General features: G+C 39.1%; 1 protein-coding gene across 1 annotated transcript; it reads left to right on the top strand.

The window, feature by feature from the left end:
• On the top strand, positions 1-26,521 carry PNISR (PNN interacting serine and arginine rich protein). The gene is made up of 13 exons (XM_017818692.1): positions 1-119; positions 12,544-12,662; positions 13,893-14,078; positions 15,567-15,790; positions 17,454-17,640; positions 17,907-18,023; positions 18,107-18,180; positions 18,799-18,936; positions 19,951-20,050; positions 20,766-20,819; positions 22,100-22,270; positions 24,838-25,939; positions 26,177-26,521. The coding sequence occupies exons 2-13, from the start codon at positions 12,575-12,577 to the stop codon at positions 26,205-26,207; spliced, it is 2,472 nt and encodes an 823-aa protein (XP_017674181.1). The 5' UTR covers positions 1-119; positions 12,544-12,574; the 3' UTR covers positions 26,208-26,521.
• Positions 26,522-26,846: the final 325 nt, after the last annotated feature.

Below are 26,846 nucleotides of genomic sequence, written 5' to 3'. Positions count from 1 at the left end.
TTCACTTCCGGGTGCGCGGCAGCGGGCGCCATATTGTCTTGTCCGTGAAGACGGGGAGCGAGAACGGGGGCAGCGCGGCCGCGGAGCGGCGGCACCGGCGGCGGGAGGCGGGGGAGAGCGTAAGTAGCGGGGCGGGCTGTGCTCGCCAGCGCTTCCGGGGGGCACGCGGGTGTCGCTGACCCGATCTTCCCCCTTCGCTCTTCCTCCGAGCCGAGCCGGGAGGGCGCCGCGCGCCGCGGCGGCGGCAGCCGCTCGCCAGGCGTGAGGAACTGGCGGCACTGCCAGCGGGAACCGGCGGCCTGGACGAGAAGGGACGAGCCTAGAGCCGCTCGCCCTCCCCTGCCGCCCCCCGGGAGGTGTGGGGGGGCGGCGCGCTGCGCATGCGCGGCTGCGGGGGGGGGGCCGGCGGGACCCCCTCGGGATCCCCGTGCTGTGCCCCCCCCGCCCCGGGGTCCCGGTGGGCACGGGCCGCTGCCCGCACTGCGCATGCCCCGGGGCCGCCCCGGCACGGGGCACCAGGAGAGGCCGGAGCGGAGCGCGCGGCCCGCGGGGACAGGGATTCCGGGAGTCTGGGATGCTGGGAGCGCGCACCCGGCCCGGCCGTGCCGGAGGAGCCGCCGGGTGCGCAGGGGAGAGTGTTCGCTTGTTTTAGCCGGTAACCCAGTTAGGGAAGCAACATGTGCACCGGGATTCGGTAGTTGGCTGTGTCAGCAGCTTGGCTCCTGCGGATGAAATGTATTTGCGGGATATTTGTGCTGTTTCATGCGTTTCGTGGCCGTTCCTGAGTTCGTTCCACTGGAGGGCTCCAGAGAACTAAAATTTAACAATATCCTCACACGCAGTAGCAATTTTAAGATACCTGGACCTGGTTCAGTAGCCTGGCAAATGGATCCTCAGACAGACCACGGGATTGGAAGACTTTTTGGTTTCAGCACTCCCCACGCTGATTTTCTGTACTTCTTTAGACAATCCCACGGAGTTGTTGAAGTGAAGTTTGATGGGATGTGCTAGGCTTTACGGTTAAGGATGGAGCCACAAAAATGGTCAGAGGGCTGGAGTCCCTCTCCTATGAAGACAGGTGATGAGAATTGGGATTGTTCAGTCTGGAGAAGTGAAGGCTCCAGGGATACCTTGCTGTGGCCTTTCAGTACCTAAAGGGGCTGAATAAGAAAAAATGGGGAAAGATTTGTTACCAGGGCCCAGGACAAGGGTCAACAGTTTTAAACTGAAATATAGCTTTAGACTGGGTGTAAGGAAAAAATTTTATATTATAAGAGTGATGAGAGAGTGGAACAGGTTTTCCAAAGAAGCTATGTGCCCCATGATTGGAAATGTTTAAGATCAGGTTGAACAGAGCTTTCAGCAGCCTCGTTTCTTGCAAGATGTTGGACTAGATGGTCTTTGAAGGTCCCTTGCAAGCCAAACCATTGGATGATTCTATGATGTGCTACCCCAGCTGAAATTTACCAAGTTTCTGGAACAAATTACAGAGTGTTCATCCACCTTGGTGTTGTTCATTTCTTCTCTTAGGCTTATACCGGTAAATCTTTTCAAGCAAACAACATTATTGGAAGGTGTGGGATACAGTGATAAAGTGTTGCCCTAAAGGATTTGTTTTAAGGCACAGGGTCAGCTACCTTTCAAAGGTGGGGGAATGGTGGTCTTCAAAGCATGAGGGACATCTGCATACAGATGTGTTCAAACATCATTTTACCAAGACAGGGTTACAATAGCAGTCCAGCCAAACTGTTGTACTGTTGGTAGGAGTAAGAAACCCCTTTCGAATTTTGAGGTTAAGCTGCACTAAAGGTGGTGCCTCTTGTGGGTGTTATAAATGCTGCAGCTCCCCCGACTGTGGAACAGAGGAGGAACTGAGGGCCTCAGATTTGTCCAGAGACAAGTCGGTGGGATTACTGACCATTCAGTGACAAATCAGAAGACAAGCCTCTTGAGTTTTAAATTGTTTGGTACAGCAGCAAACCTTGTGTCATTTCTGCTATTATGTCATTACAAGATTTCCTGTATTGTCCTTGTCCCATGGCAATGCAAACTCCTGCTCTGATAAGAGTGGTTTCTCCTCTTTTGGCAGGGTTTAAGAGTCCACAAATTTAGCACAGTTCTGCAATTTTTGGGGGGATAACTCACCTCATAAGGTGTAGTGGTAGAGTGGAGTCATAGCCATGTTTGATTTTTAGTTAGGTGCAGGATTATGTAAAGATACTATGGAGACAGAAGTGACCAGTCTCACTTCTTTTCATGACTGAGGTATGTTGTGATCGTAAATCTGCCTTTGGTGACACGTAATACTGTGGGTAGGTGCTATTAAGCATTTTTACTTTCATCACTAGCTGGTCCTTCTTCATTAAATGACACCTGTATTTATCACTGGGGGCAATACCTGCTCATAACCAGCGAGAAATAGTTGTTTGCTTGCTTAGTTATTGGTACTATAGATTTTTTGAGCAGAGCATGTTGATCAAGGAGGAAGTTGCAGATGGACAGTTCACTTTTGGGGAAAAAAATAACGCTGTGTTGTGTAGCTAATTGAAAATCTAGCATCAGGACTTCCAGCAGAATGATACACGAAAAAAATGAGATCAAGACTTCTTTTTTTTTTTTCCCCAAACCCAAGAGATCTTTGACTTAAACTACTGAAGTTATTATGATGTTTCTGTGGTAGTAAATATTCTAGCAGTGGGTTTGGTGCTTTATGATAATCAAAACGTGTTTGTCCTTATGTCTTTGATACACAAAAAATAAGGAAATGATACCTGACTTGCCAATATCTGGTCTTTTTGTTCTTTTTAAAGAGTTGGCTTCAGCTCAGTGGATATGTGGATTTAAGTTTGAAATAACAGACCTTGGAAGCTATACTGTTTGAATGACTCACTGAAGAAGATTTCATAGTACCTTTTTTTTTCTTTTTTTTTTTTAATTTGGCCCTTGTTCGGCCTACTCCATCTTGGTAGCACTGTAAATATTAGACAGATGTGCTGACATGTGAACCAGGTTCTGGAAAACTTCATAGATACCAAACCAGCTGTTTTCATCAGTTCTTTTTCTTGTTCTGTATTTTGGATCTTGGTTACACGTTTGGAAAGCCTCTATTCTTCAATCTTAGAAAGAACGGTTCTGATGTTCAGAAATGCAGTGGAGTAATTGAAGTTGACTTCCACCATTTTAGTGATACACAGCTGTAAATGGGCTGGAAGAATTTTACACGATTTTTGACTGGATGTCTTGCTACAGATGCCAGCAGGCACATTGGTGTAGCTTCTGGTCCTCAGGAGAAGAAAAGATGGGCATTAAATGCCTGCAACAATTTTGGGTGGTACTGTAGATGATGTCTTTGCCAAAAAAGTGTGATGGGTGAAACAGAGTAGCAGGAAAGACAGTTACTTTAACTTTTTCTGATTTATTGCAGACTTAACTCATTCCATAAATATTTAATTTTCTAATCAGTAACTGAGTATAATATAGTAGTAAATATTAATTCTCCCAAATAAAATGGAAGCTGGTTTTGTCTGAGTGATGGCATGCAGTTGTTCTGACTCTGAATGTGTCTCTGCAGCCCCTCTATAGTAACTTCTAGGGTTTGTTCCTATCCGACTGCATAGAATGCAGTGCTTTTCCACACTCCCAGATCTTTTCAGCTTCAGAGGTGTTCTGAATTACCTGGGTCTCCCATGTCAAGACCCCCAGATGATAATTCTTGTGACACCCTTTCTGCATTAAATTATTCTTTTTGGAAGGGGTGCTCCTATTGGTATGTGAGGCCATTTTTCCTTTGCAGTTCTCTCTTCAGCCACATCTGTTATGTACGGATTCTTACAGAAAAGTATCCTTTATTCCAGTGGCACAGTCATGGAAGAAGTGCTGAATTTATGTTTCCTTCCAGTTTGGAGTATATTGGGATAGATGTTCTTGGAGTCTGTACAATATGTGTCCTTTATTGACTTCAGATTCCATCTCAGTTAGATATTGATAATACCATGGATGAGCTGCTCTATGTTGCATGTTTGGGAGAAACATGTGAACGGTTGGTGTATCCCTAGAGTATCCACTAGTCCTTCCAACCTCATCAGTGATGTCTGTGCTGTCATGACCCTCTTGAAGCAATAGCGTAGTGGCAGGAAGGGGAGGGGGAAACATCCCCCAGACAACACTTGAGCTTGAACTCTTGGAGGTACTGGTCTGATTCCTGTCTTTTTATTAACTGCTTTGCTCCAGCTGTTGTGAAGGTATGATTTGATTTATCCTGTTTGCAACTGAACCGTTCCACAGAATTCATCATGGAAGCTCATCATAAGCCTTCAGTCACTGTGCTAAAACTCCACAGAGTCAGTTACAACTATCTTGAATGAAAGGAAAAGGTCTTACATTAGAATAAGGTGCTCATGCGAAAGATCTGTGGATTCCAAGGAGCTCTGCTTCTGAGACATCTCCATTTTCCTTTAAATCCATGTCCACAGATTATGAGATGCTTTTGAGGTCCTTCTCAAGGTGTGATGTGGATGACTTCTGTGGTCCAGGAATTCTACAAAGAGCATCAAATAGAGACTGATGTGCCTTTGCTCCTTGTGCTGTCCTAAGCTCACACCAAGAGATTACCTAGCTAGTGAAGCTGATTATATAATATTAATTTGTTTCCAAACCAGTACTTGCAGTTTATGACAAACCAGGACTCCTGTCCCTTGCGGTCTTTCCCTTCAACTACTCTGTAAACCTAAATATAGTCAAAAAGTCATGGCTGCACTGGCAGATTATCTTAGAGGAGATGGAACATCTGCTTGTTTGTTTTGGTTTTGGTTTTTTTACCTGGATATCTGACCTATGAATGGATTATCAAAAAGGAGTGTGTTGTCTTTAAACCCCGGGGTGCCAAGACTAGCTGTTTAGGGGTTCTCCAAGTGTTCAGGATGGCCTGCAGTTTCAGCTTCTTTGTTTATTTAGATAATGAATACTTCTTTGCTAAAGTGCAATGCCTGCAAGACAAGAGCTTTAGTCATTAGAAAAACTTCTGCAGCCATATATTGGAGCTCAGTTTACAAGCAAAACTTGTTAGGCCATCCTGTGTCATATATTGACCTATTCTTCAGGAGTGATGTGTCCTGTGATCAGAAAGGTGATGCAGCAGCCTCCCCAGAAATCACTTGATTATTGGCTGTGGTTCTGTAGTTCCAGAGTTATTAGTCCACCTGTCTACAGGGTTGAATAAACTGGACTGCCGGATGCTGAAGATCTGGTCAATTGATGTTGATGTCTGATGTAGGAGTTCCCAACCCGGATGTCCAGCTCATCATAACACTGCAGAAGGTGCATGCCACTCTCCTCCTAGGGACAGCCTGAGTCCTAGGCTATCTCCTGATTTCCTGGGAGTCGAGTTAGTCTAGCTTCTAACAAATACCTTATTTAATTTCATCTTCCAAAGAATACTTGTTGCTCATTGCTAAGATATTTGACTTCCATGAATTTCCTGGAAAGTCATTCAGAATCTCCATATCTCTGCTGCAGAAGCCGGGGATGTTTGAGGTATTCTGCATAGTTTGGCTTTTGTGTAACATTCATGTGGAGGAGAAGGATATTGTCACAGTAATGGGAATTTCTTAGAAATAGCAAGGAAGTGTCTGCAGGAAGTCCTCATCTGGGCAGCTAGGTGTGGTTAATTATGTTCCTGGTGGCCTTCTGGAGTGGAACTTCCTAACTTCCTAAGTCTTTGTGTTTTTTGTCTTGGGCTAGCTGCATGAATTGGAGCAATTCAGATTATCCCTTAGCTGTATTAAATTGATAAAAAAGATATTGATTATCTTTTCAGGGGAAATGTCTTGGCTTTTTCAGTTCTAATGCAGCTAATGTCATAAGGCATGTAAGGAAGATAGTATCTCCAGGATAACAAGAAGGCTTTGTCTTTTGTCATTCACAGAACTGAGTCTTGGCTGCTCCTTTCCATTGTTGAGAGGTCAGGGCATAGCTACCTCTGCACAAGCGCATTTGGACTGGATAACAGATTTTATGAGCTTACACTGTGAAACTGCCGAGGTAGATTTAGTTGTTTGAGGAATCTGAGTGAATCTGTTTGTTAGTGCTCAAGGGCTGTTGGCGGCCTTGTCTTATAAATGGCCCCATCTTCAATAGCAGTGGGCAGTGAGCTGCAGGGGCCCTCACCAAGCACTGTGCCATTGGGAAATTCTCAGGAAACCATGCTCTTCTGAACAGGTTGCATTTCTATTGGTGTCAAAATCTAATTCTGCTTTAAGATAAGTGTGTTTTGTGGGAAGTGCTGGGAGGAGTCTCCCAGAGCTAAAGGTGAGCTTGTGAATTATCATTCAAAACTGTGTTTACTGGTAAGTACCTTCTAACTGTATGCTTTTCAGTGTGTGATGTGTCTGGACATATCATACAACTGCATCAGAAAATATGTTATGCAAGAAAATGGACAGATTGAAGGAGATGCCTTTTTTCCTCTAAAAGAGCAAGTTAACACTGAGTTAACTACAGATTAACACAAGTTAATCTGTAGCTGAGCTGAAGTCACAATCAAGGAGAGGAGTGGAAAGGTGCTTTTTAAAATATCTGTTCTTTCTCTGTCTTTACCCAACAAAAAGTTAGGTTGAAAACTGTAGTAGAGAGTTTGACAACAAGTTTAAATTTCTTCTGAGTGCTGTTGGCTCTCGGAAGTTGTTGGAGATCAAGGTAAGTCCTATCTATGTTGCTGTCTCAGCTTTTATCATAAGCAGGGGAGCCTTCCCCAGCAATCCTCTCAAGGGTGGCACTTTTCATACCAGTAATTTGCTTTAATAAAACTTCAAGAGATCCTGATCCAGCCTTTGAATAGGAGAGGGTTTTTTTTTTTAAATAAGCAACATGCAAAAGAACCTATTTCAGCATGTTTGCTCTTAAAAACTCCAGCAAAATTTTGAGATACCACATGAACTTTTCATAATAAATTAAGTACATGTAACTGAAATTAGATGCGAGTTGATGAGGTGTTTTGCTCATGTGATTGTGCTTCTGTACAAAACAAGAAGAATTTGAATTGGCTTCTGTTTCTTCATTGGTAAACAGATTTTTAATAGATTCAGGTTCCTGTTCCTCAGGGAATGGCTCTTGAAGCACCAATAAATGTTCTTTTGTTTGTTTGTATTTGCTAGAGAGAGAGAGAAAGCAAAAAAAGGCTATGTCCAGTTGAATTGGAGGGTAGAACAGTTAACTAAAAAAACCTTAACCCATCATCATGAAGGAGGGTAGTAGCTGCTGTTTGCCTTTGTAATTAGGTACCTGTAAAATGGATCCATTCTTTGAACCTGTTTGCTTTTCAAACCTGTTGTGTGCAGTAATGATGTCAGAACCAGTGTGTCCTAATGACTTCTCAGTTGATGTACCCCTCTGTCAGTGTCTTGCTAATGTTTGAATTGAGTAGATTTTAGCCAGTATTCATCTTCCCCTCCCCCCACCCCCTTTCAGTGGAAAATAAAGCCTTTCACTGCGATTTGGATGCTCTGCTGTGTATTTGGCCTTGTGTCACTAGTGGGAAAAAGGCTTAGAGCTGTCCATTGTGTTAAGTGAAGCCTCTTTCTTTCAGGTGATACTGATTTGGGAACTTTATAAGGAATTAAAACTTGTTTGTAATTCGTGTGACAACAACCTGAGTTAGTGTTGGCAATGCAGATTTTAATTAGGTGAGAAAGGACATTGATTCTCTTTTCTGCATTATTAAGTACTACTTGTGTCTCAGGAAAATCATGTTTGTTTCTTGTCACATACATTAGTACAAGAGGTTTCAGCTGTTTCAAGCCTTCAAGTTACTGATTTGTTGGGAAAGAGACACTGTTTGTTGGTTTTGGGTTTGTTTCCTCCTTCCCCACCTCAGTACTGGGGGTGAATCCCTTGCAGTAGTTTTAAATTTACTGAGAACAAGCTCTGTTTTCTTAATTGTGTTTTGTGGGTTCTTTTTGAAGGAGTTTGTGCCCTTTCCAATATATGGCACTGAGGTTCAAAAGTGTTTTGGTAACTCTCACATCTGATTTGTTCATTATTGTATGACTTGGCTTGGTCTGTTTTTATTTTTGACATCTTTAAAATAGCATCACTAGCAAAGGAAACACTCAGTGATGTCTGATGGGACAATACCGAGATTCTGTTGAAAAGTTCTTGTATACTCAGTAAAGTTTCACAAGCAGAATACAAAGTTACATTACTTTTATGTTAAAAAGAGTAACATCAAATAGCCTAAGTTCTTGTTTAGTTACCTTTTAGAACATGATAACTGAAAATGAAGAGCTAAAGCCAGGGGCCTTTTTGCCTCTGAAACTTAAAAGCAGATGAAACCATTAAACACTGCAGTGCTTAGCAAAACAATTTTTGAAGGTGATAAACCATCTTTAAATGCCTACAGCCTCCCTGTAGTAAGTGCAAAAAATTATATCAAGTACCTTTTTCATGTTTACCTTTTACTAGTTGATGAAAACTTGGAAAAAATGCAGGAAAACAAGTGGAGAACAAAAAAGCAGGGGAGTCTGTTTCTCAGAAAATGATGGTGTTCTGTTGTTCCAGGTCACCACATAGAGGCCTTAGAACAAACCTCTTCTGTTCACTGGCTCTGAGCAGTGCATTCTAAAATACGTCATTTAGTCTTCAATACTTAAATATTTGGTTACATGAGGTCTTCTCTTTTAGCCTGTATATGTTAAGGTTAGTTTTATAAACATTTTAAGATGTTAATTTTATTCCTTCCATATCCAGTTCCTGTTTCTGTAAAAACACATTGCTCAATAACCAAGATGGGTTGAAATAAACAGAAAATTAGAAATACTTTTTGGCCAGTTTTCACATGATATTTGGAAAAGGACTTCTGCATGTATAGTTGCATAGAAAAAGTGATGTCACTGCTTAAGCATTTGTGTGGTACATATTTCTGATTAGTAAAGAATGTTTTTATACTGAATTTGGTAATAAATTGTGTACTTGAAAGCCAGCATCTTTTATAGTTGCCAATCTATGAAAAATCAACATTTTTTCAGGAAAACAGTAGAGGTACAAATGCAATACAGAATTAAAAGCTTTCAAATACAGTTGACAAACTAAAATTATCAGTTTCAAGTGGCAGTGATTTTAAATCGGTCTGCTCTGGATGGCATAAATTGAATTAATCAAATGTTGAAGTTCTTCAAGGTATTATACTGTTGTTGCTGTCTTGTCATACTGTTGTGCATCAAAATAGAAACCAGCTCCATGCCTTGACCTATTGCTTTGCACTTCCCCACCTGATTTCTCTTCCCAGAATAGCAGTAATAAGGTGAAATAAACTCTCTAGCGAAAGTTGAAGACTGGGGGCCATATTATATTGCAGAGCCCTGGAGAAGCAGCTATGTATGCTAACAACTAAAACCCAACAGTGTTTTTCAGTCTGGCCGGGAAGCCAGCTGGCACTGAGTGAAAGCCTCTGATCTTCCAACCAGAATGGACTTGTTTGAAGTGCCCACTGGGTCTCAGGTCCGTGCTGACACCTGAAATGTGCTTGGGAGCAGCCCAGAGGAGTGCGGGGTGGCCTGGGGTCAGTGCTGTTCTGTAATGGGGAAATGGTGGGGTCCTCCAGCACCACTTCCCTTGGACTTGGCCTCAGTGTCCTAGGGCATGGTAACTTGCTGACAGCGAAGCCAGGAGGGGACTGAATGCTGCTGCTGTCGAAGGTCACTGTCTTCTGTGTCTCTTAGTCACCATTTTGGATGCCAGTTGATGCAGCTGCAATGTAATTTATCTCCCCCACAAAATTTATTTGAATACCTTTTAAAATAATAAGGCAGTTGCTGTCTTGAACACAGGTTATGCTGAGATGTGGAGGCATTTGTTACCTTGGACCTTCTTAATGATCTAAAGTGGTACTTCAGTTTGTCCACAGTGAGGATCAAGGCCTGAGAATAAAAAAATAAAGGTCAGAATACTAAGCATCCATTTCAGTTGAGAAACAGATACGTAATTGTGTTAGCTAGAACATGTTAAAAAAAAAAAAATCCAGAATGCCTAAGATTTTAGGACAGAGATAGAGCCAGTTCAGTAAAAATAAATCTCATCTGATCCTATCAAGTAAATCTGTGTGTAGGAGGTTCCAATTCAGTTGAATTTGTAGAGGTGCTTTTAATATTGTTACACTTTCATAAGAGAAATTAATATTTAACAATTTAAGAATTTTTTTTTTGCATTCAGTTATATGCAAAGCTGTCTCTCACATTATTAGTGAAACAATTTAAACCCTTTGCTGAGTTTATTTTAGTGTAATTTCACAAACTTGTTGCAACATACCATGTATGGAGGTAAGAAAGTGCTACCAGAATGAGTGAAATATATTTTTATTGTTGCTAGTGTGATTTAACAGCTAGAAACAAAGAGAGCAGCACTGTGAGGCTGTGCAGTGCAGTGGTAGTCTTGAACCCCAATTGTTACAAATTTAAGATGTAAACAAGTGTATTTTGACAACTGAAAGAATTTGTATTCTGAGTGGGAAGATGAACTGAGAGGAGTTACCTTTTTCTTATGTTAGGGTGAAAATAGTGTGAGAGGTTACTTGTTCATACATATGGAATATGTATATATGAATACCCAGAGAGCTAGTTGTGGCAAGGCCAGCTTAAATGTTGCTTTAAGTGCATTAGTAGCTACCCTTACACTCAACTGGTGTAAGAAAGTTAATTTCTTAGGTACAGATGAAAATTAAAAAAAAAAAAAGAGAGAGACAAAAGAAAGGGCAGGGTCTGCGGTTATTAAAGGTTTGAATATCATAAAAATGTAATTGAAATGGGAAAGAGCCACCATACTTTATTTGTCAGGGAAAGATAAAGAAAATAATAAAGTAGGTTTAGCCCAGTGTTCCCCCATGGCCAAAGTTGAACTAGTCATGTTTAAAGCCCCCTCAAAAAAAGGCTTTTGCAACTGAATATTTCAGAGCCATGCATGTGTAATTTTTGTGCAGTGTTGAAAGTAAGTGGTCTCAAAGGTGATCTACAGTTTTTTAAGATAAAAGATTTAATTTGACAGAAGTATGCAACATACGAGCTTGCGTTCCTCTCTGCGTGGCCCCCGATGTTACACGTACAGCTCTTTGTGTTGTGCAGTTCTGTCTAGTGATGCTTTCTTCCTATGCAGTCATGCAGTTATTTATGTAAGTGGATAAGCACTAAGCACAAGATGCTTTTGCAAGCAAGATCCACTGTAATTGCTTTCTCTGCCTGCCGAAAGCAGGCTCTGTCTGGGGTCTGCATGTGTCCTGCTCCGTAGGAGCGGCTGGGGTTGTGTTCCTGGCTGGCCACCCAAGTAGCACTGGCTACTTTGAACTGGTTTGGTCTGAAGCAGACAGGCTCTGTTAATCTATTCTGTATCACACTTGGCTGTGAGCCACGACTAGGTCTTGTGTGCTGCTCCTGTGACCTCAGGGAACGAATTTTTGTCTTTCTTTTAAGTTTGGAGCATTTGAAACAACCTACATGGTTGATGTTTTAATGGCATGTGCTCAAGGATTGTATGTTAAATTCCATGAGGATATATTTATTGAGTGGGAAGCCTGTTGAGAAGTTCTTAACAGACTGGGTAGGACAGAGGGAGTCACACTCAGTGTGTTCCCACCCATACTGGGTTTTGGGAACAGCTTCTGGAGAGAAGTGTTCCCAGAACCATGCCAAGTCTTTGCCTTCAGAAAAGCTGTTTGGAGCAACGTAGGTAGCCACTGTCAAGTCCTCCGTGTGTAGCAGGTCAGGTGTGCGCCAGAGGTACGAATAACTGGAAGGAACTGGAATGTCCTTACAGGTGCACCTACCTGGACTGCTGCGCCTCAGAAAATTCTTGCAAAGCTGGTCCTGGAGGACCACTTACAGCAGGTTGTGGAGCTTTGCTGTCTGAACCTAGGGCTGCTGCTGCCTGCTCAATGAGGATATACAGCACAGCAGAAATTGTTTCTCGTGATTTTAGGGGACCATGTGGTAATTGTGCAGTCATATTTATTTTTCTTTCTCAGATTTGAAGGAATGTATTATTTAGAAATTATAATGAGCCTGTACAATGCATAAAATGCATGTCAACACCATCTTGTACCTGTGCAGTTCTCCAGTGCAATCATTAACGATGTGTTTTAGCATTTGGTGACTTCTGTCTTGCTTAACAGCCTTGCATGACACTTGTATAAAAAAATACACATCTTTTCCCTAAGAAGCAGGCAAAGACATCAAGTAATGCCTTTCATATTTTGACTTGCTTTAAATTGCATTTATTGTCAGATGAGTTCTTGTCTTATAGACTTGTCATATCTCTCTTTGAACATCATTTTGTCGTTAAGTTCGTTGCAAAAATACAGAGAAAGCATACTAGACTTCTGAAATCTTACAGTAATATTTTCAGATATTACTCTAAAGGATGAACCATTTCCTCCAGCTTAAAATATTAAGCCAGCATTGCTTCAGCTTGCTTTGCAAGGCTTAACTATATCTGCAGTTATGTAAGTTTCAGTTATGTGCTATTTCATGGGCATCTATTTAAACATACAACTATTATTTTTAGTTGAAATATAGACTATATAAAGACTTAAAAGATGTGGGATCAAGGTGGACAACCTTGGCAGCAATGGCCTTTGAACCAACAGCAGTGGATGCAGTCATTTCAGCACCAGCAAGATCCGAGTAAGTATATAGAAAGCTTTGTGGATTAATTTTTTTAATCTGTTGTCATTTGAGTTTTTGGATCTTTGTTACAGAGCATGACGCATAGTTGCCCTTTTGTGGCTGCTCTCAAGATAATACATTTATGATGCTTTTCAGAACTCAAAAAATTAGAAAACATACATTGAGTCCAAATGCTTTCACATCATTAATATATAATATGCAAAACAGAGGCAAGCAGCCTGAATTATCCTAGTCAAATTATCAACATTTAGAGTTCATTTACTTCTACAGAATCTATATCCTTGTCAGTTGTTTAGCCAAGCTGAATAATTTATTTGAGAAAATCTGCTTTTCTATTTGGTACCTGTGTGGCAGAAGTACAGGTATAATGCAGACATATATATATATATATACAGAAAAACTCTCATTGGAAGACTAGTGTGATGTTTGGTTTAGGTTACAACGGTGATAATCATGATCTCTTGTTTGGATTTTTTTTCCCCACCGAAACCCACCAAATACATTTATACAATAGAACATAATATACCTTAAATTGAGAATGAGGTGACAACAATTCAAAATTTCAAGAGAAATAGAGAAAGGGATAAAGAGCATGGAGGTGTGTATTTAATACTGGGGCAGAGTGATGAGGCACACTGGTTTTACTCTTACTTTAATTTCTGTTAAATTCACTGGAGCATTTTCCTGACTTGACAATGAGCAGAAGACACACTAGTGTTCTCATTTGAGAGTGAAATTTATTTACTGGTAGGAATGGCAGTAAAGAAAAAAATGGGGGAGAGAACTGTAACATAATATAGCAAGGGTTATACAAAGAGTATACATTGAAAAATCATTTTGTAACTATCTTCCTTGCACTCAAGTCTTCATTAGTTTAGAATTTAAGGCTATGTATATTTATTTCTGATGTCAAAATTAGCTCACTTATGAAAAAAAGTGCATTACTGCCACCCATTCAGTGCTAATGTGAACCTAAAAATAATATGCCTTATGGCATTTTGAACATGTGCAGAGAAACTCTACTTCAGCAAGTCCGTACGCTGACATTTGCTTTGTTTCTTTTACTGTACACTGTGAATAAGTTTTAATGGTGCTCACGGTACTTGCTGAAGGTAAATGTTGCCCATTTCTCCTGAGCAATAAGACCTGTAATTAAAAAGCAGAGTTAAACTGTATGAAACTGTTACCGTGAATTGTAACCTTTTTAATTTCCTCTGTTTATTTTAGGCCAAATTGACTGGGCTGCATTAGCTCAAGCATGGATTGCTCAACGAGAAGCCTCAGGGCAACAGAATGTAGTGGAACAACAAGGAATGATGCCAAACGGACAGGATATTTCAGGAATAGAGTCTGGTCCAAACAACCATAATAATTTTCAGGGGGATCCCAACTTCAACAGAATGTGGCAGCCAGGTTTGTTTTCCCTCCTATTCATTCCTTTTTTTCATGTAATGACATTTTATTCTTGTCAGACATTTTTGGGTGTGAATATACCCTGTCCCTCAGGTTTTAAGATGCAAAACTACCAGTTGACTAATTAACAAGTATCACAGCTGCTACTTTCCAGTCAGGTGTTCTACAAAATGGGCTACAGTACAGAACAGTTATCAGAAGGGTCTGATAACACAACTCAGTAACAGGTTTATTCTATCCCTGTCGTAGGGATATGAATGTTGTAGAAAGATGGTCTGAATTTCTTTATATATTTATTTCACTGGATCTTATTCTTCTTCTGTGTTACGCTCAGTTTCTTTAGTTTAAGCAATGTTATTCTTAATATATAAAAGTAGTCACAGCACACAAAACTGGATGGCTAGCCAAAGTTCTCTTGTATATTTACTCTGTTTCCACAAAGCTTCATCTTCCCTCTGTATCCTTCCATGTTTCTTTTTGGATCCAAAAGTCCTTTGCACACTACTAATAAAAAACTAAAATGGCAATCTGAAAACCTAACCGGCAGACAATTGATTTTGATTCACGTTCCACAAGTGCAGAGAGCTTGTGTTGTATGTTATTTGCAAGGTTTCAAGTCAGTTTGAACATGCGAAAAAAGAACAGCAAGTAGAAAAACTGTGCTAACACTTTTTAGTTGCTACAGTTATGGATCCCATTAGGATGCAGATGGCAAGCACAGTGAAAATTAGAAAAATGGACTAAAGAACTGGATGGAAGGTAAAAATTAACCTGAGAGGCTAGATATTAATTCTGTTACTGGGGGAAGTTACAAGGTAGCTTTGTCTGTAGGTATCTGTACAGCAGATACAGTTTTCTGAGGAAATCAGCCAAAAAATTATGGCCACATGGACTATTTATTGATTCCTTTGACTCTTTGCATTCTGTTAGCGAGTTGTAACATATTTGAGGGCTTATGACTAGCTTATGCTAGAACCTCTGCTAGGTATTGGACAATCCAAGGAATCGTCCATTATCAAGACACAAGACTTTGGAACGCAGGTTTCAGTGGTTGTGCTGTTTACAAAACCATTTGCTCTCCATAGTAGGTGTTTCAAGTCTATTATACAGAAGAATAAAGTAGGTCATTGCTTTGAAAGTTGAAGTAGAGAAGTAGGAGCAGTTTTTTAACAGTTTAAACAACTTGTAAATCCTGTGGTGAAGTCACTGTCACTAAAAATTTATAAAAACAAATTTACAGCATGTCTACATCTGTCCAATTCTGTCCCTCCACTGCATGTTTTCGTTCAGCTACAGCTATTTGTATTTTCTTCATTTAGTTGAAGAAATTATTTCCAGTATAACAGTCTGTAGATGGATGATTCTTTTGAACTTTATTGTCTGTGATGCTGTGAGGAACGTTGTGATAAATACAAGAACACTGAGTGAGTGGTGACTCATGTAAATTATACTAACTTGGTATTGAATTGTATTCTAAATCCTAAACAGAATGGGGAATGCCTCACCAACCCCCTCACCCACCTCCAGACCAGCAGTGGATGACTCCAACCCCAGGTCAAATGGAAATTGTTCCTCCATCTGAAGACAGCAACAGTCAGGACAGTGGGGAATTTACTCCTGACAACAGGCATATATTTAACCAGAACAATCACAACTTTGGGGGACCTCCCGATAACTTTGCAATGGGGCCAGTGAACCAGTTTGACTATCAGGTGAAACATATTTGTTGCTTTAATATTGTAGGCGCGCAGAGTCCCTTCCGTGGATGTGTTCCTCTAATATCATCTAGCGGCGACTTTCATTCTTCAGTTCTACAAACATCTACAGAATCTGTTATCTGCTAAGATACATTTTTCCCAAATACTTTAAAGAAGAGCCTTTGGAGTTTTCAGTTCTGTTCAGAGGCCAAAGAGTTTTATTTTTCTATAGTAGTAATGAGATGGCTGTTGTCTTAAATGTTAAAATGAATCACTGTGTTCCAGTATATAAATTAACATTATGTAGCTTTGTGTTTAAAAAAAAAAAAAAAAGAGGAGGAGAAGGAAAAAAAAAATGAAGTTCAGAAAGATTTATTTAAATACACTAGATAATGTACGACAGGAAACAGTCCTGTATTTGCAGGGAGATAGACTGGATGATCCATTGATCTTTTCCATATCTATCTACTGTGATTCTTTTAATAAACAATGGTATTTCTAAAGAAGTCCACATCCAATTTTTTTCTTCATTCTGGCATATAACTTGCATAGCATAGTAAACCTGTAGGTGGTTTTAGCACTAATAATGGCAGGAGGAATTGCACAAAATCTTTAAACACAAAGCAGTTTTGTATCTTCCCTCTATTTTCAGTATTTTTCTTTCAAAACACTTGATATAAATGAAACTGTACCTGTTAAAAAAACCTACATCCTGTTCATAAGCAAACACAAGGGAAGATGGGCAGAAATGTTTTTCTGTCTTCTGGGCTGTTTTTTTCTTGTAGTTCTGTTCAACAGTATCCTTAGGTAGTGAACAAATAATTTGCCAATATACTAGTTTATTATAAGAATAGTATTCTTTGTTTACTATTATGGGACAAACTCTTAAAATTAATTTCTCTAAATACTACAGAAAACTTGTTTTTGCAGTGAATAAAAGAGAGATGCTTGACCTGAAATTGTAGTGGGAGAGTGCTTCAGCACTAGTGACTTTAATAGTCAGTAGAATATTTGATGCTATAACTTTCTTCTTAAACACTCTCTTCTTAAATAGTTTCATTAGGCATTTCTGGGCAGCAAACCTTAAAACAAATAACTCCTCTCATATGCCTCAAGAGTTAAGGCTTTTGGATTGTGTACAGCTTGTCCAGAACCCAGGATCTATACTAAAATGACATAGTTATGAATTTAATATTTTAATCAGCCATACTAATAAGATCCGTGAATGAATACTGGAAAATGCACAGTGGAAAATTCTTTTGTAATGAAAGGTTGAACTTTAAATTTTTGTCCTCATGTTGTAGCTAAAAGGAAGGACTGCTAATATAGCTAGACTTTTAGATCTTAGTTTTGTATACTCTTCATTTAACTGCATGCTCTGATGCTAAGCTGGCAAGGATGGAGGCACATGGTGATTATAGGCTTAATGTTTAGCACGATATAAAAGGAGATTGGTTGAAGCCCTTTCAGCTTTGTTAGTATCCCTGCTTAAATCTAAGTTTACTCATTAAGTATTTAAAGGAAACTTGTTTTGTGGGGATCACAGTGAAAGAGATTGAGATCTCAGTAGCCTAGAAATCATGGATTCCTACTTGCATGGATTTTTGTAGACCGACTTGCTCACATGCTGCATTTGGTGTTACCATGTGAAGAAAAATAAACTGCATTACTCTTTCAGCATGGGGCTGCTTTTGGTCCACCTCAAGGTGGATTTCATCCACCTTATTGGCAGCCAGGACCACCAGGACCACCAGGTCCTCCAGCACCTCCTGCACCTACTCAAAATCGAAGGGAAAGACCCTCATTCAGAGATCGGCAGCGTTCACCTATTGCGATGCCTGTGAAGCAGGAGCCTCCACAGATTGGTACATGTTACCCACTCCTTAATGAAAAAATGTAAAACTGTGTTTTAAAAAGAATTGCAAAATTTGAAGACCTTTTCTTTTAATGGAAAGTAAAAGAGCAGGGAAAGAAAAAGCCATTGTAAATGGTTTTTTCCCCACGATAAGATGTGTAACTTGTTTGAGTGGGGGAGGTGGAGGGTTTGCTTCTTTGTTTTGCGGGGTTTTTTTGTTCTTTTTGGGGGGGGAGGTTTTTTCATCTTCCGTAATTGTAAACCTTGCTTATGTAGATGCTGTGAAGCGTAGAACTCTGCCTGCCTGGATTCGAGAGGGCCTGGAAAAGATGGAAAGAGAAAAACAGAAAAAACTGGAAAAAGAGAGAATGGAGCAGCAACGTTCACAGATGTCTAAAAAAGACATTGGCACTGTGACTGTGAACTCCCAACTATACAGAGCAAGAAAAACTCATTTGGCCACAAGCACTTGAAGGCTAAAAAAGAAAAAAAGGAAAGTGAGGAGGCTGAAGAAGGGGATGGCCCACGGTTACCTCAGAAAAGTAAATTTGTAAGTAGAAGGGTTTGCTTTTTGCTCAGGTTTGTATTTCCTGAAAGGTATCAACTTTTTGGTCTCTTCGAAAGAGAGACTGTGTATTCCTGATTACCTCTTTGGTTTTGTTGCTTGAAGTAAGGTTATGCTGCTACTCTGTTGATAATTACTTGGTGTTTTGAAGTTTTTTATGTCTGAGAGGTAAAATATATTATTTGATCCATAGTAGCAGGAAAACAATGATGAAATTGGCCTTTTCTCCTTTTTTTTTTTTTTTCCTTTTGGAACATACATAGTCTTTGAAAGCCTGAATTCTAAGTCAGCAGCTGAAAAAATTCAGATACCTGTATTTGCTAAACTGAGCCCATTTAGGGGACCTTGCATTGCCTTCACTGTAGCAGTTATCTTGTTTGTAGTGCTAAGTACATGTCTGGCAGTGAACTGACAGCTATGTATTTTCTTAGCTTATGTGGGTAGAGGTACCTGTGTATTTTTTAGGAAACGAGAAAATAAATAGTTTTATGATAACTGTAATACAGATTTCAGTACAAAATAAACCAAGTTGACTATTACAAATAGAAAATAAGGAGCTTGACATCTACGTTTTTCCTGAAATGTACGATGCTGTTCTTGCAGGACAGTGATGAGGAAGATGAAGATGCCGAAAACACAGAAGCTGTAAGTGTTGGGAAAAGCAGCAGGAGTCCATCCCCAGCTCCTCAAGAGGAGCAAAGTGAACCAGAAATGACAGAAGAAGAAAAGGAGTATCAAATGGTATTAATAATGTAGTTCTCACTAAGTGTTTTTGTCTAATTGCTCATATTATTTGCGTATATCAAAATAAACCACTTTTTCCATGCCTGATATTGTCCGTAGAGGTACAGTGCACTCATACAGATATTTGCATGTCTCTTCATAATGCTGTCTTTCTTACAGAATCAAGGATATAGGTTATATAACTCATGTTTAGCACAATAGTGAAAGAATATAACTGTAACTTTTACAATGATTCTGTTATTTATTCTATGGTTTTGTTTCACTTGTCGAATATCTGAAAACTTTAGTTATTAACTGCACCCATCTCAAATCCATGCTTCAACCTTAGTTCATGTGAAAGGGAATGTAAGAAATGTAAGGGAATGAGAAAGAGCTAGAAACCTAAGTGCTAGACCAGCAACAGTTTCACTTTGTGTGCAGAACCTTTGTACTTTGAAATCACAGTTGAATGCTAATTGTACAACTGAAACCTTGTTAATTGAGGCCCTGAATTCTAATAAGTTTGATAAATATATTTTTGTAAAGCATGTGGCCAGACTGAGCATCTTGGAGAACAAGCTACCACCATTTAAATTTTTCTAGTAAATATGTAATAATAAAATCCTATGTAAGTAACCTCTGATGATTTTAGCAGGCAGCATACCAGAGAAATGTGCTCGTTATTTTTTTGTAAGAATAAATGGGATCAGTCTTTAATTACATTTCTGATTTACATATTCATTTGTTGTATGGTCTTTGACATTAGGATCAGTGCCCTGGATAGCTGTGTGCAATACATGCAGATACAGTTCACAGTCAAAATACAAACCTGAAAGTTTTGAAATCAGGTCACATTTAAACAGTTTCAGTCTTAGGTTTTTTAGTCACATCTGTTGAAAGAAGTCATTAAATAAAATGTGTAGGAGACTACTTTCATAGCTATCAAAAGAAGTGAAGTCCTATGTATATAATTTGAATTCAGTGTTGATTCAAGATGTTTTGGCCTTTAATTGTATCTACCATTTTGTTCAGATGATGCTGACAAAAATGCTGCTGACAGAGATTCTCTTAGATGTCACAAATGAAGAAATCTATTATGTGGCCAAAGATGTTCACCGTAAAGCAACTAAAGGTATGCCAGCCTCTGGGTTTTTGTTTTTTTTCTTTTTAATTTCTTCTGCGAATATTCTATATTTGCATGTCTCTAGAACATTTAACCTCCATAGCTCTCCCTCAAGAACAATTCCAGTATAATGCATCCAACTTGGTAGAGTTCCAATCCAGTAATCATGTACTGTTGTCCTGTGCAAGTGTATTGTGAGTTGCTTCAGTTATTCCATTTTTTTCATGCAATTCATTTCAGTTAAAATGGTGCCTTGTGTGTCAATGGCTCTTGAGTTGTAGCTGTTTCTTAATACTATCATCTTTATCTCAAGGCTGTTCAGAAGTGAAAAGAGATGAACTTTGAGTCCTCAATTAGTAATTAATTTGCTTTCACTATTAACATGTATTGTATTTACATAACAGATTGTTTTAACGTAACAGAGTTAATCTAAATATGTAACTACTGAAATTGAAAATTCTGTGCAGATGCTGTAACTTGGAAAATGATTTATGAATATATATTTGGGTTTTTTTCTGTACGCTGTTAATTTGCAGTTAAATTCTAAATCTTCGTGGTCAGAAAATCTGGAAGTGGTTTTAAATGGATGATGCGTTTTTAATGTTTCTTCTCTCCCTCCAAAGAACAGCAATAGTAGTAGATTTAACAATACCATAGACTCATGACTATGAAATCGTGGCTATTTGTGTTAACATGTTGTTCCTGTTGTTGATGTGATACAAAGCTCCTGCAAAACAGCTGGCACAGTCCAGTGCACTGGCTTCCCTCACTGGACTCGGTAAGTATGTTCCTTATTTTTGAGAGGGCTTAAAGGGGGAGTTTTGTTCTTGCCTTGCATTTCTAGAAATTGCATTTTGAAACTATATTTTAATTGCCTGGGAGTATGGGTCACTTTCTGATAACTTTATCATTATCAGCACCTTTGTTTGTTTCACAGGTGATCCTACTGATATGTAAGTGGGATAGTGTTTGGAGTAAAGGACTAGGCAGTTAGTGTCTGGGAATCCTACCCTAATTTTGAAAATATGTAAACCTTTTAGATATATTTACATTTTGAAGTGTGATAATTTCAGAAGCACACTGCAGTCTTCAAAGAGAGGAATACTGTTTTATATTTTTCTCCTATCTTGATCCATCCAAACCAGAGGGGAAAGTTGATAGAAGAGTAATGTGAAAGTCTATAAATGAAAATATTATAATCTTTGTAATTATTATTTTATTGAAAAGCTACATAAGCGCAAAGGCTCCCATATCATATATTACCATAAACAACACGAGAAAAATAGATTGAAATTCCGGCTTGAAACACAACTGCAAAAGATCTTTCCCAACATGATTTTTATCATCTAAAACGTACTACAGCGGTGTCAGTGATCAGTTATATGTTCATTACATGGAATTTTGGTGAATTAGATTGAATGTTATCATCACAAGTATTCATGTTGCAAAACTAAGTAAGGATTCTAAGAACCTTAGACTGAAAGAAAGTAAAATATCTGTGTCAGATTTAAATTGACTTTATCCTTCTTATCTGTCCAGTATTAATCCTTGGGGGAGAAGAAAGCCTGTTTTTGTTCCATGTCCATACCTGTCAAAGTGCAGTGTTTTCTAAATCAGTATAGAAAAATTGATATGGCATTCAGAATTTCTGTAGCCTGGACTACGGAGACGGCTGAAGTCATTTCAGAGGTGTCTTCTGGGAAAGATCCCAGGCATTTTTTCTGTCCGGTTGCTGATGCAGAGGCAGGCACTATTACAATCTCCACAGGGAGCTTTTTCCCCTTCCATACAATGGAAAAAAGTACCGTGATCACAGTGGTTGCTTGCCGAAAATAGACAAGCTGTTCCAGAAGGAGTAGAACCAGACAGTGAGCGTCAATGCAGATATGGGAGCCTTGAACACACCAGTCAAACAACATTGGCACTTACCAGAATAAAGTGACTTCTTCAGAGAAGAGGAAGTGAAGGAAGGGAATGTTACTCTCCTCTTTGCCTCACAGAAATATTAAGAACAAAGCTTAACCTTTCCTCGTGATAGACTGGGCTTTATGCACGCAGGTGGACTGGGTGGTTATGGATCAGGAGACAGTGAAGATGAGAGGAGTGACAGAGGCTCTGAGTCATCTGATACTGATGATGAGGAATTACGACACAGAATCAGGCAAAAACAGGAAGCGTTTTGGAGAAAAGAGAGAGAACAGCAACTACTACTAGAAAAACAGCTAGAAGGTAAATCATATAATGTCTTCTTGCTGTGCTGCTGTATATGGAGTTTGCTACTTAGTGTATGTAAACTGATGGAAAATTCATTTTATGCCAAATGTAGAAATAATGTTATTTATTTTTAATTAAAATGTTTTAACAAAAAAGATGTTCGAGCTACTTGATCAAAGTGGGGTTTGCTGCTTTCTTGTTAAAAAGAAAAAAATGCATGTAGTGTTTTCCATAAATTTTTCCACTTCAGTGTGTAAAGGGGAGACATGGTGCATAAATGTATGCTCTAGATATTGTACTGTACAGATACTGTATAAACAATCATACCACTTTATAAAAATGTACATGTGTGTATAATGTATTTTTAAAAATTATTAGTGTCTCAGTTATGCCTGGGGGATAAATTTCACCTTTCTGCTTCACACTGCAGTTTATATAAACTTGATTCCTTAAGGTTGAATATGAAGCACATTTCACATCATCTGAAAAACTTGCTTTTTCTGGTACGTAATCTCAGGCATCTCAGTAATCTGTACAGTGGGATCTGCAGTTTCTTTGAACTCATTGACCTCTGTTGTAGTTCAGGTTTGTTTCCATATGCTGCATCCTCGTAGCTGGGTTTTAACCTAATAACAGGGAAAAATTACTGAACTCAGTCAGTTGACACTTAGCCTATGAAGAAGGTGGTAGACTTGATTTAAAAACAAACAAAAAAAACCCCCAAAAACCAAAAACAACAATCTGTGATTTACTTCTGCTTTTCCATACAAGGTAAGGTTTATTCTTTTGTACTAATAATGTAGGTCAAAAGGGTATCACAGTCACCTTGCAGTGCTGAAGAACAGTCTAGATCAACAGATGAATTCAATGCTAAGAAGTCATGAACCAAGTTCATAGGCTGGAGGAGAAAGTGCTATTATGATTAGCACTTTAAGATTGATGATTTCCTCCTTTTACTTTTTATTTTAAAGGCCTGGAAATAAAACAAATGCTGCTGTTAATGAAAGGCTGAATTAACTAAACTTTTGGTTTCCTTAATATTCATGTTTCTCTCTGAGTGTTTTAAGATGTATGCATAAAAGAATAGTCATATGGAGAGTGACCAAGTGGTGGCTTATGACCTCTGTCTTCCCACTACACGAAACTAGATGCCAGTGTGGAAACATCTCCATGGAACTACTTGCAGAAATAAAAATCTAGAGTAAAGCAGCTGATTCTATATGTCCAAAATATGGAAGAATACTAAATGCAGAGTCATTTCTAGCAGTGTTTTGGAAAGGCAGAAGATTTCTAATATACTATACAGCATCTTCTAACATACACTGGCTTTTGCCTGTATTGCCTAATAACTTGGGGACCAGATGGAATTGTTTTCTGGGTTAGATTTGACCATCAGCTGCCATTTGAATCACTGTGTGTTTCTAGATGCAATTTTATCCCCTAAATTAATTCAGCAACTGATGGCCCACATCAAAAGGCCATGTTTTGGCTAAAAATGTTGGATGTCACTTATTTTTTTCTGGGTTCAATTTAAAATGGGAAGGGGAGATAAACTTGGCCAGTGATGCAAAGGATCCTAGGTTGAATAGAAATAATTTTTTTTTAATTTTGGAAACCTCTGGAAAATGTTCTGAGGCTCTGAAATCATGGCCCGATACTCATTATGTTCCTTTCAAGAAATGTATTTTTAATTCATCTGTTGTCACCACATTTATCATATTGGCTGGCTGCCAAACTTACACCTAATCTCAGCTGACATTAACTTTTCACTTTGTGCGAGCTTCACCAAGTACCTGTATTACATGCTGTGATCTTAACTTTTGAGCTGAGTCTTAAGCAAAGAATTATCTACAAGTCTCCTTTTTTTAATCCTATTCCTCCCTTCCTTGGAATTCATCGGTTATAAAACCTACAAAGAAAAATGTTGATTTTTCATGCTGGTTAGCACTTAGGATTTAATCAAATTATCCTCGAAAAACACCATAAACCCTATATTTTATTTCAACAACCCAGTATGTCACTACAGCAGAAGGTACTCCTCCTAAGACTGTTTTGGGCAACGAGGCCTACAAAGTCTAGAGGTACAGCCAACATTGTTCTGATGTTGAGAGGCCACTCATGTGCTGTGTGGGAAATACAGCTTTTTCAGACCAGTCAAACTCAGGTGAATACGGCTGGAACGAAGGCAGGAAGCATCAGTTCCGCTAGAGGGATGTTGTAGGATGGAGAAGGAGAGAATCAGGTGTGCAGAAAGGTTGCAAGAAGGAAAAAGTCTTGTGTGTGTGTGTAGATGAATTTGGGAGTTCTGGTGTTCCAGGATATTTGTTTGAGAACTTCTTCTTAAACCATTGAAACATGAAATAACGTCAGGGACTTCTAAAAAACGTCTAGGCTGTACACATTTTCTAAACCAGGACAACTTTTCTAGAATTATAAGAAAAGGAGTGGTTTGGTATGGTGGTGGACAGTGTTTCCATTATAAGTGCTTGGAAATTTGGTTTTGTCAAAGTAACAGTATGGAAATTATTGACATATTGCTCCAAATTGATTGCATTATTTCTTCTGTGTACCTTTTTTTTCAGAAGAGAAGCTACAAAATGAAAAAGTTTCGAAAGAGATGAGTGAATTTATCAACAAAGAACAAAATAGTAACTCAGCATCACAGGAGGCAAAAGAAATTGAAGCAGATATGGTTCATGAAAAGAAAAGATCTCCAAATGCAATCACACCTGATGTAGAAGTCAAGAAAGAGGGTAAAGACAGGACAGGAAGGAGTGGGTCCAGAAGCTCCAGCAGTGGTAGCACTAGCAGCAATAGCAGGAGCAGCAGCAGTAGCAGCACAGTATCTAGTTCATCCTATAGCACTAGCTCAGGTAGCAGTCGCAGCTCTTCACGTTCTTCCTCTCCTAAAAGGAAGAAGAGGCACAGTCGCAGTAGGACGCCATCACATAAGGTTAGGCGCAGCAGAAGCAGGAGTTACTCCCACAGAAATAGGAGAGAGAGGAGTAGGAGCAGAGAGAAAATACGGGAAAGGAGAAGACCTAGTAGAAATCACAGTGCTGAAAGAGGGGAGAGGCGGAGAAACCGGAGTCCTTCAAGAGAGAAAAGCTGGGATAGACGTAGAAGCGGTAGCCGCTCACGAGACCGGCGAGCCAACCGTGCAAGCCGCAGCAGAAGCAGGGAGAGACGTAAAGCTGAAGACCAGCGTAGAAGCCCAACTGGAAATAGGCACAAACATAAAAGTGAGGGTAAAGATCAAGACAGGAAGAAGGAGCAGGGCGGAGGTGTAGATAAAGACAGAAAAAAGAACAGAGAAAGGGAGAGAGATCAGGAAAAAAGAAAAGATAAGCCCAAAAAAGAGGAAAAAGAAAGTAAGGCTGGCAATCATGATGACAGTAGATTAAAGAGAAAAAGAGACAGTGAAAGAACTTTCTCTCGCAGTGATTCAATATGTGTGAAAATAATAAGACAGGATTCCAGACAAGAAAGCAAAAAAATTACTACCAAAGATAGCAAAAAGCGGTCAGGCTCTGAATCTAGTGCGAGAAGTAGTTCTGAATCACCAGGAAGCAGTAAAGAAAAGAAGGCTAAGAAATCAAAGCATATTCGGTCATGCTCCATGGAGAAATCTCAAAGGTCTGGTAAGAAGGCAAGCCGCAAACACAAGTCTAAGTCACGATCAAGGTAGTATACTTTTTAAGTATTTTGTCTGACTTTTAAAATTTTTTTTATATTCGTCTTCATGTGTTCGGCATATGAACTTTTTAAATAAAGTATGGTATTTATTAAACTTTTTGTCTTGGGCAAAAGTAACTTTGGAAAATCTTTTAAAACTATTAATTACTAAGCCTAAAGTTTGTGGGTTTGGGGGTCTTTTATTTTTTCCAATTAACTTTTCCCCCCTTTTCCTTTATTTTTCAGATCAACAACTCCTCTTCGTCGTAAACGCTGAGGAATTTATGGCACCAGTGCTATGACGTTTAAAAATTCCATGAGTTATAAAAGGCTTGTCTCATTATAGAGGCACATTGTGGCTATGTAGGTGAAACCAGAATCCTTTTTTTATCTGTACATAGGTGTATTTTTTCCAAATGCTGCTCAGAATTAAATACCTAATAGGATTTCTTTGTATTACATTTTTTCAAGAACGGTAGCGCTTATTAAGACTATAAAACAGGCCATTCTCTTTCAGCTGTAATGTTCTTAAAATTACTATTGAATGTACTGTGATGTCAATAAAGCTCTTTAGTTAATTTTTGTTTAAAATTCTTGCACCTGAATTTTGTGTTAAATGGTAGAAAGTACTTAAAAAAAGGCAGCTTTTTTGGTATAACAAATTTTTAAAGTACTTGAGAAAGATTTAACATAAAACACTTATCACAATATGTAATTCATGGATTTGATGAGATTATTCTATTGGGGTTGTGGAAGAACAGAGCAAAGGCATTTTCCTTTAGATATGTGTAATAGATTTTTAATAGCCTTTTTTTTTGGTCTAGCAAGTACTATATGCTGTGTGTGTAAAATATGGGTCACTGTAATACAAGCTATACTTAAACAGACTGAACCCCATTAGGAATATGTGCGACTA

The sequence above is a fragment of the Lepidothrix coronata genome, unplaced genomic scaffold (assembly GCF_001604755.1).
Source record: "Lepidothrix coronata isolate B3197 unplaced genomic scaffold, Lepidothrix_coronata-1.0 Scaffold70, whole genome shotgun sequence".
Taxonomy (NCBI): domain Eukaryota; kingdom Metazoa; phylum Chordata; class Aves; order Passeriformes; family Pipridae; genus Lepidothrix; species Lepidothrix coronata.
This window is presented reverse-complemented; position numbering and strand designations above follow the sequence as displayed.

Excerpts from the sequence above, each read along its gene's own strand:
- PNISR (XM_017818692.1), top strand. The coding sequence starts at position 12,575 with ATGTGGGATCAAGGTGGACAACCTTGGCAGCAATGGCCTTTGAACCAA. Across the intron at positions 15,791-17,453 it reads TGAACCAGTTTGACTATCAG|CATGGGGCTGCTTTTGGTCC; the intron begins GTGAAACATATT and ends TTACTCTTTCAG. Across the intron at positions 18,937-19,950 it reads AAGAAAAGGAGTATCAAATG|ATGATGCTGACAAAAATGCT; the intron begins GTATTAATAATG and ends CATTTTGTTCAG.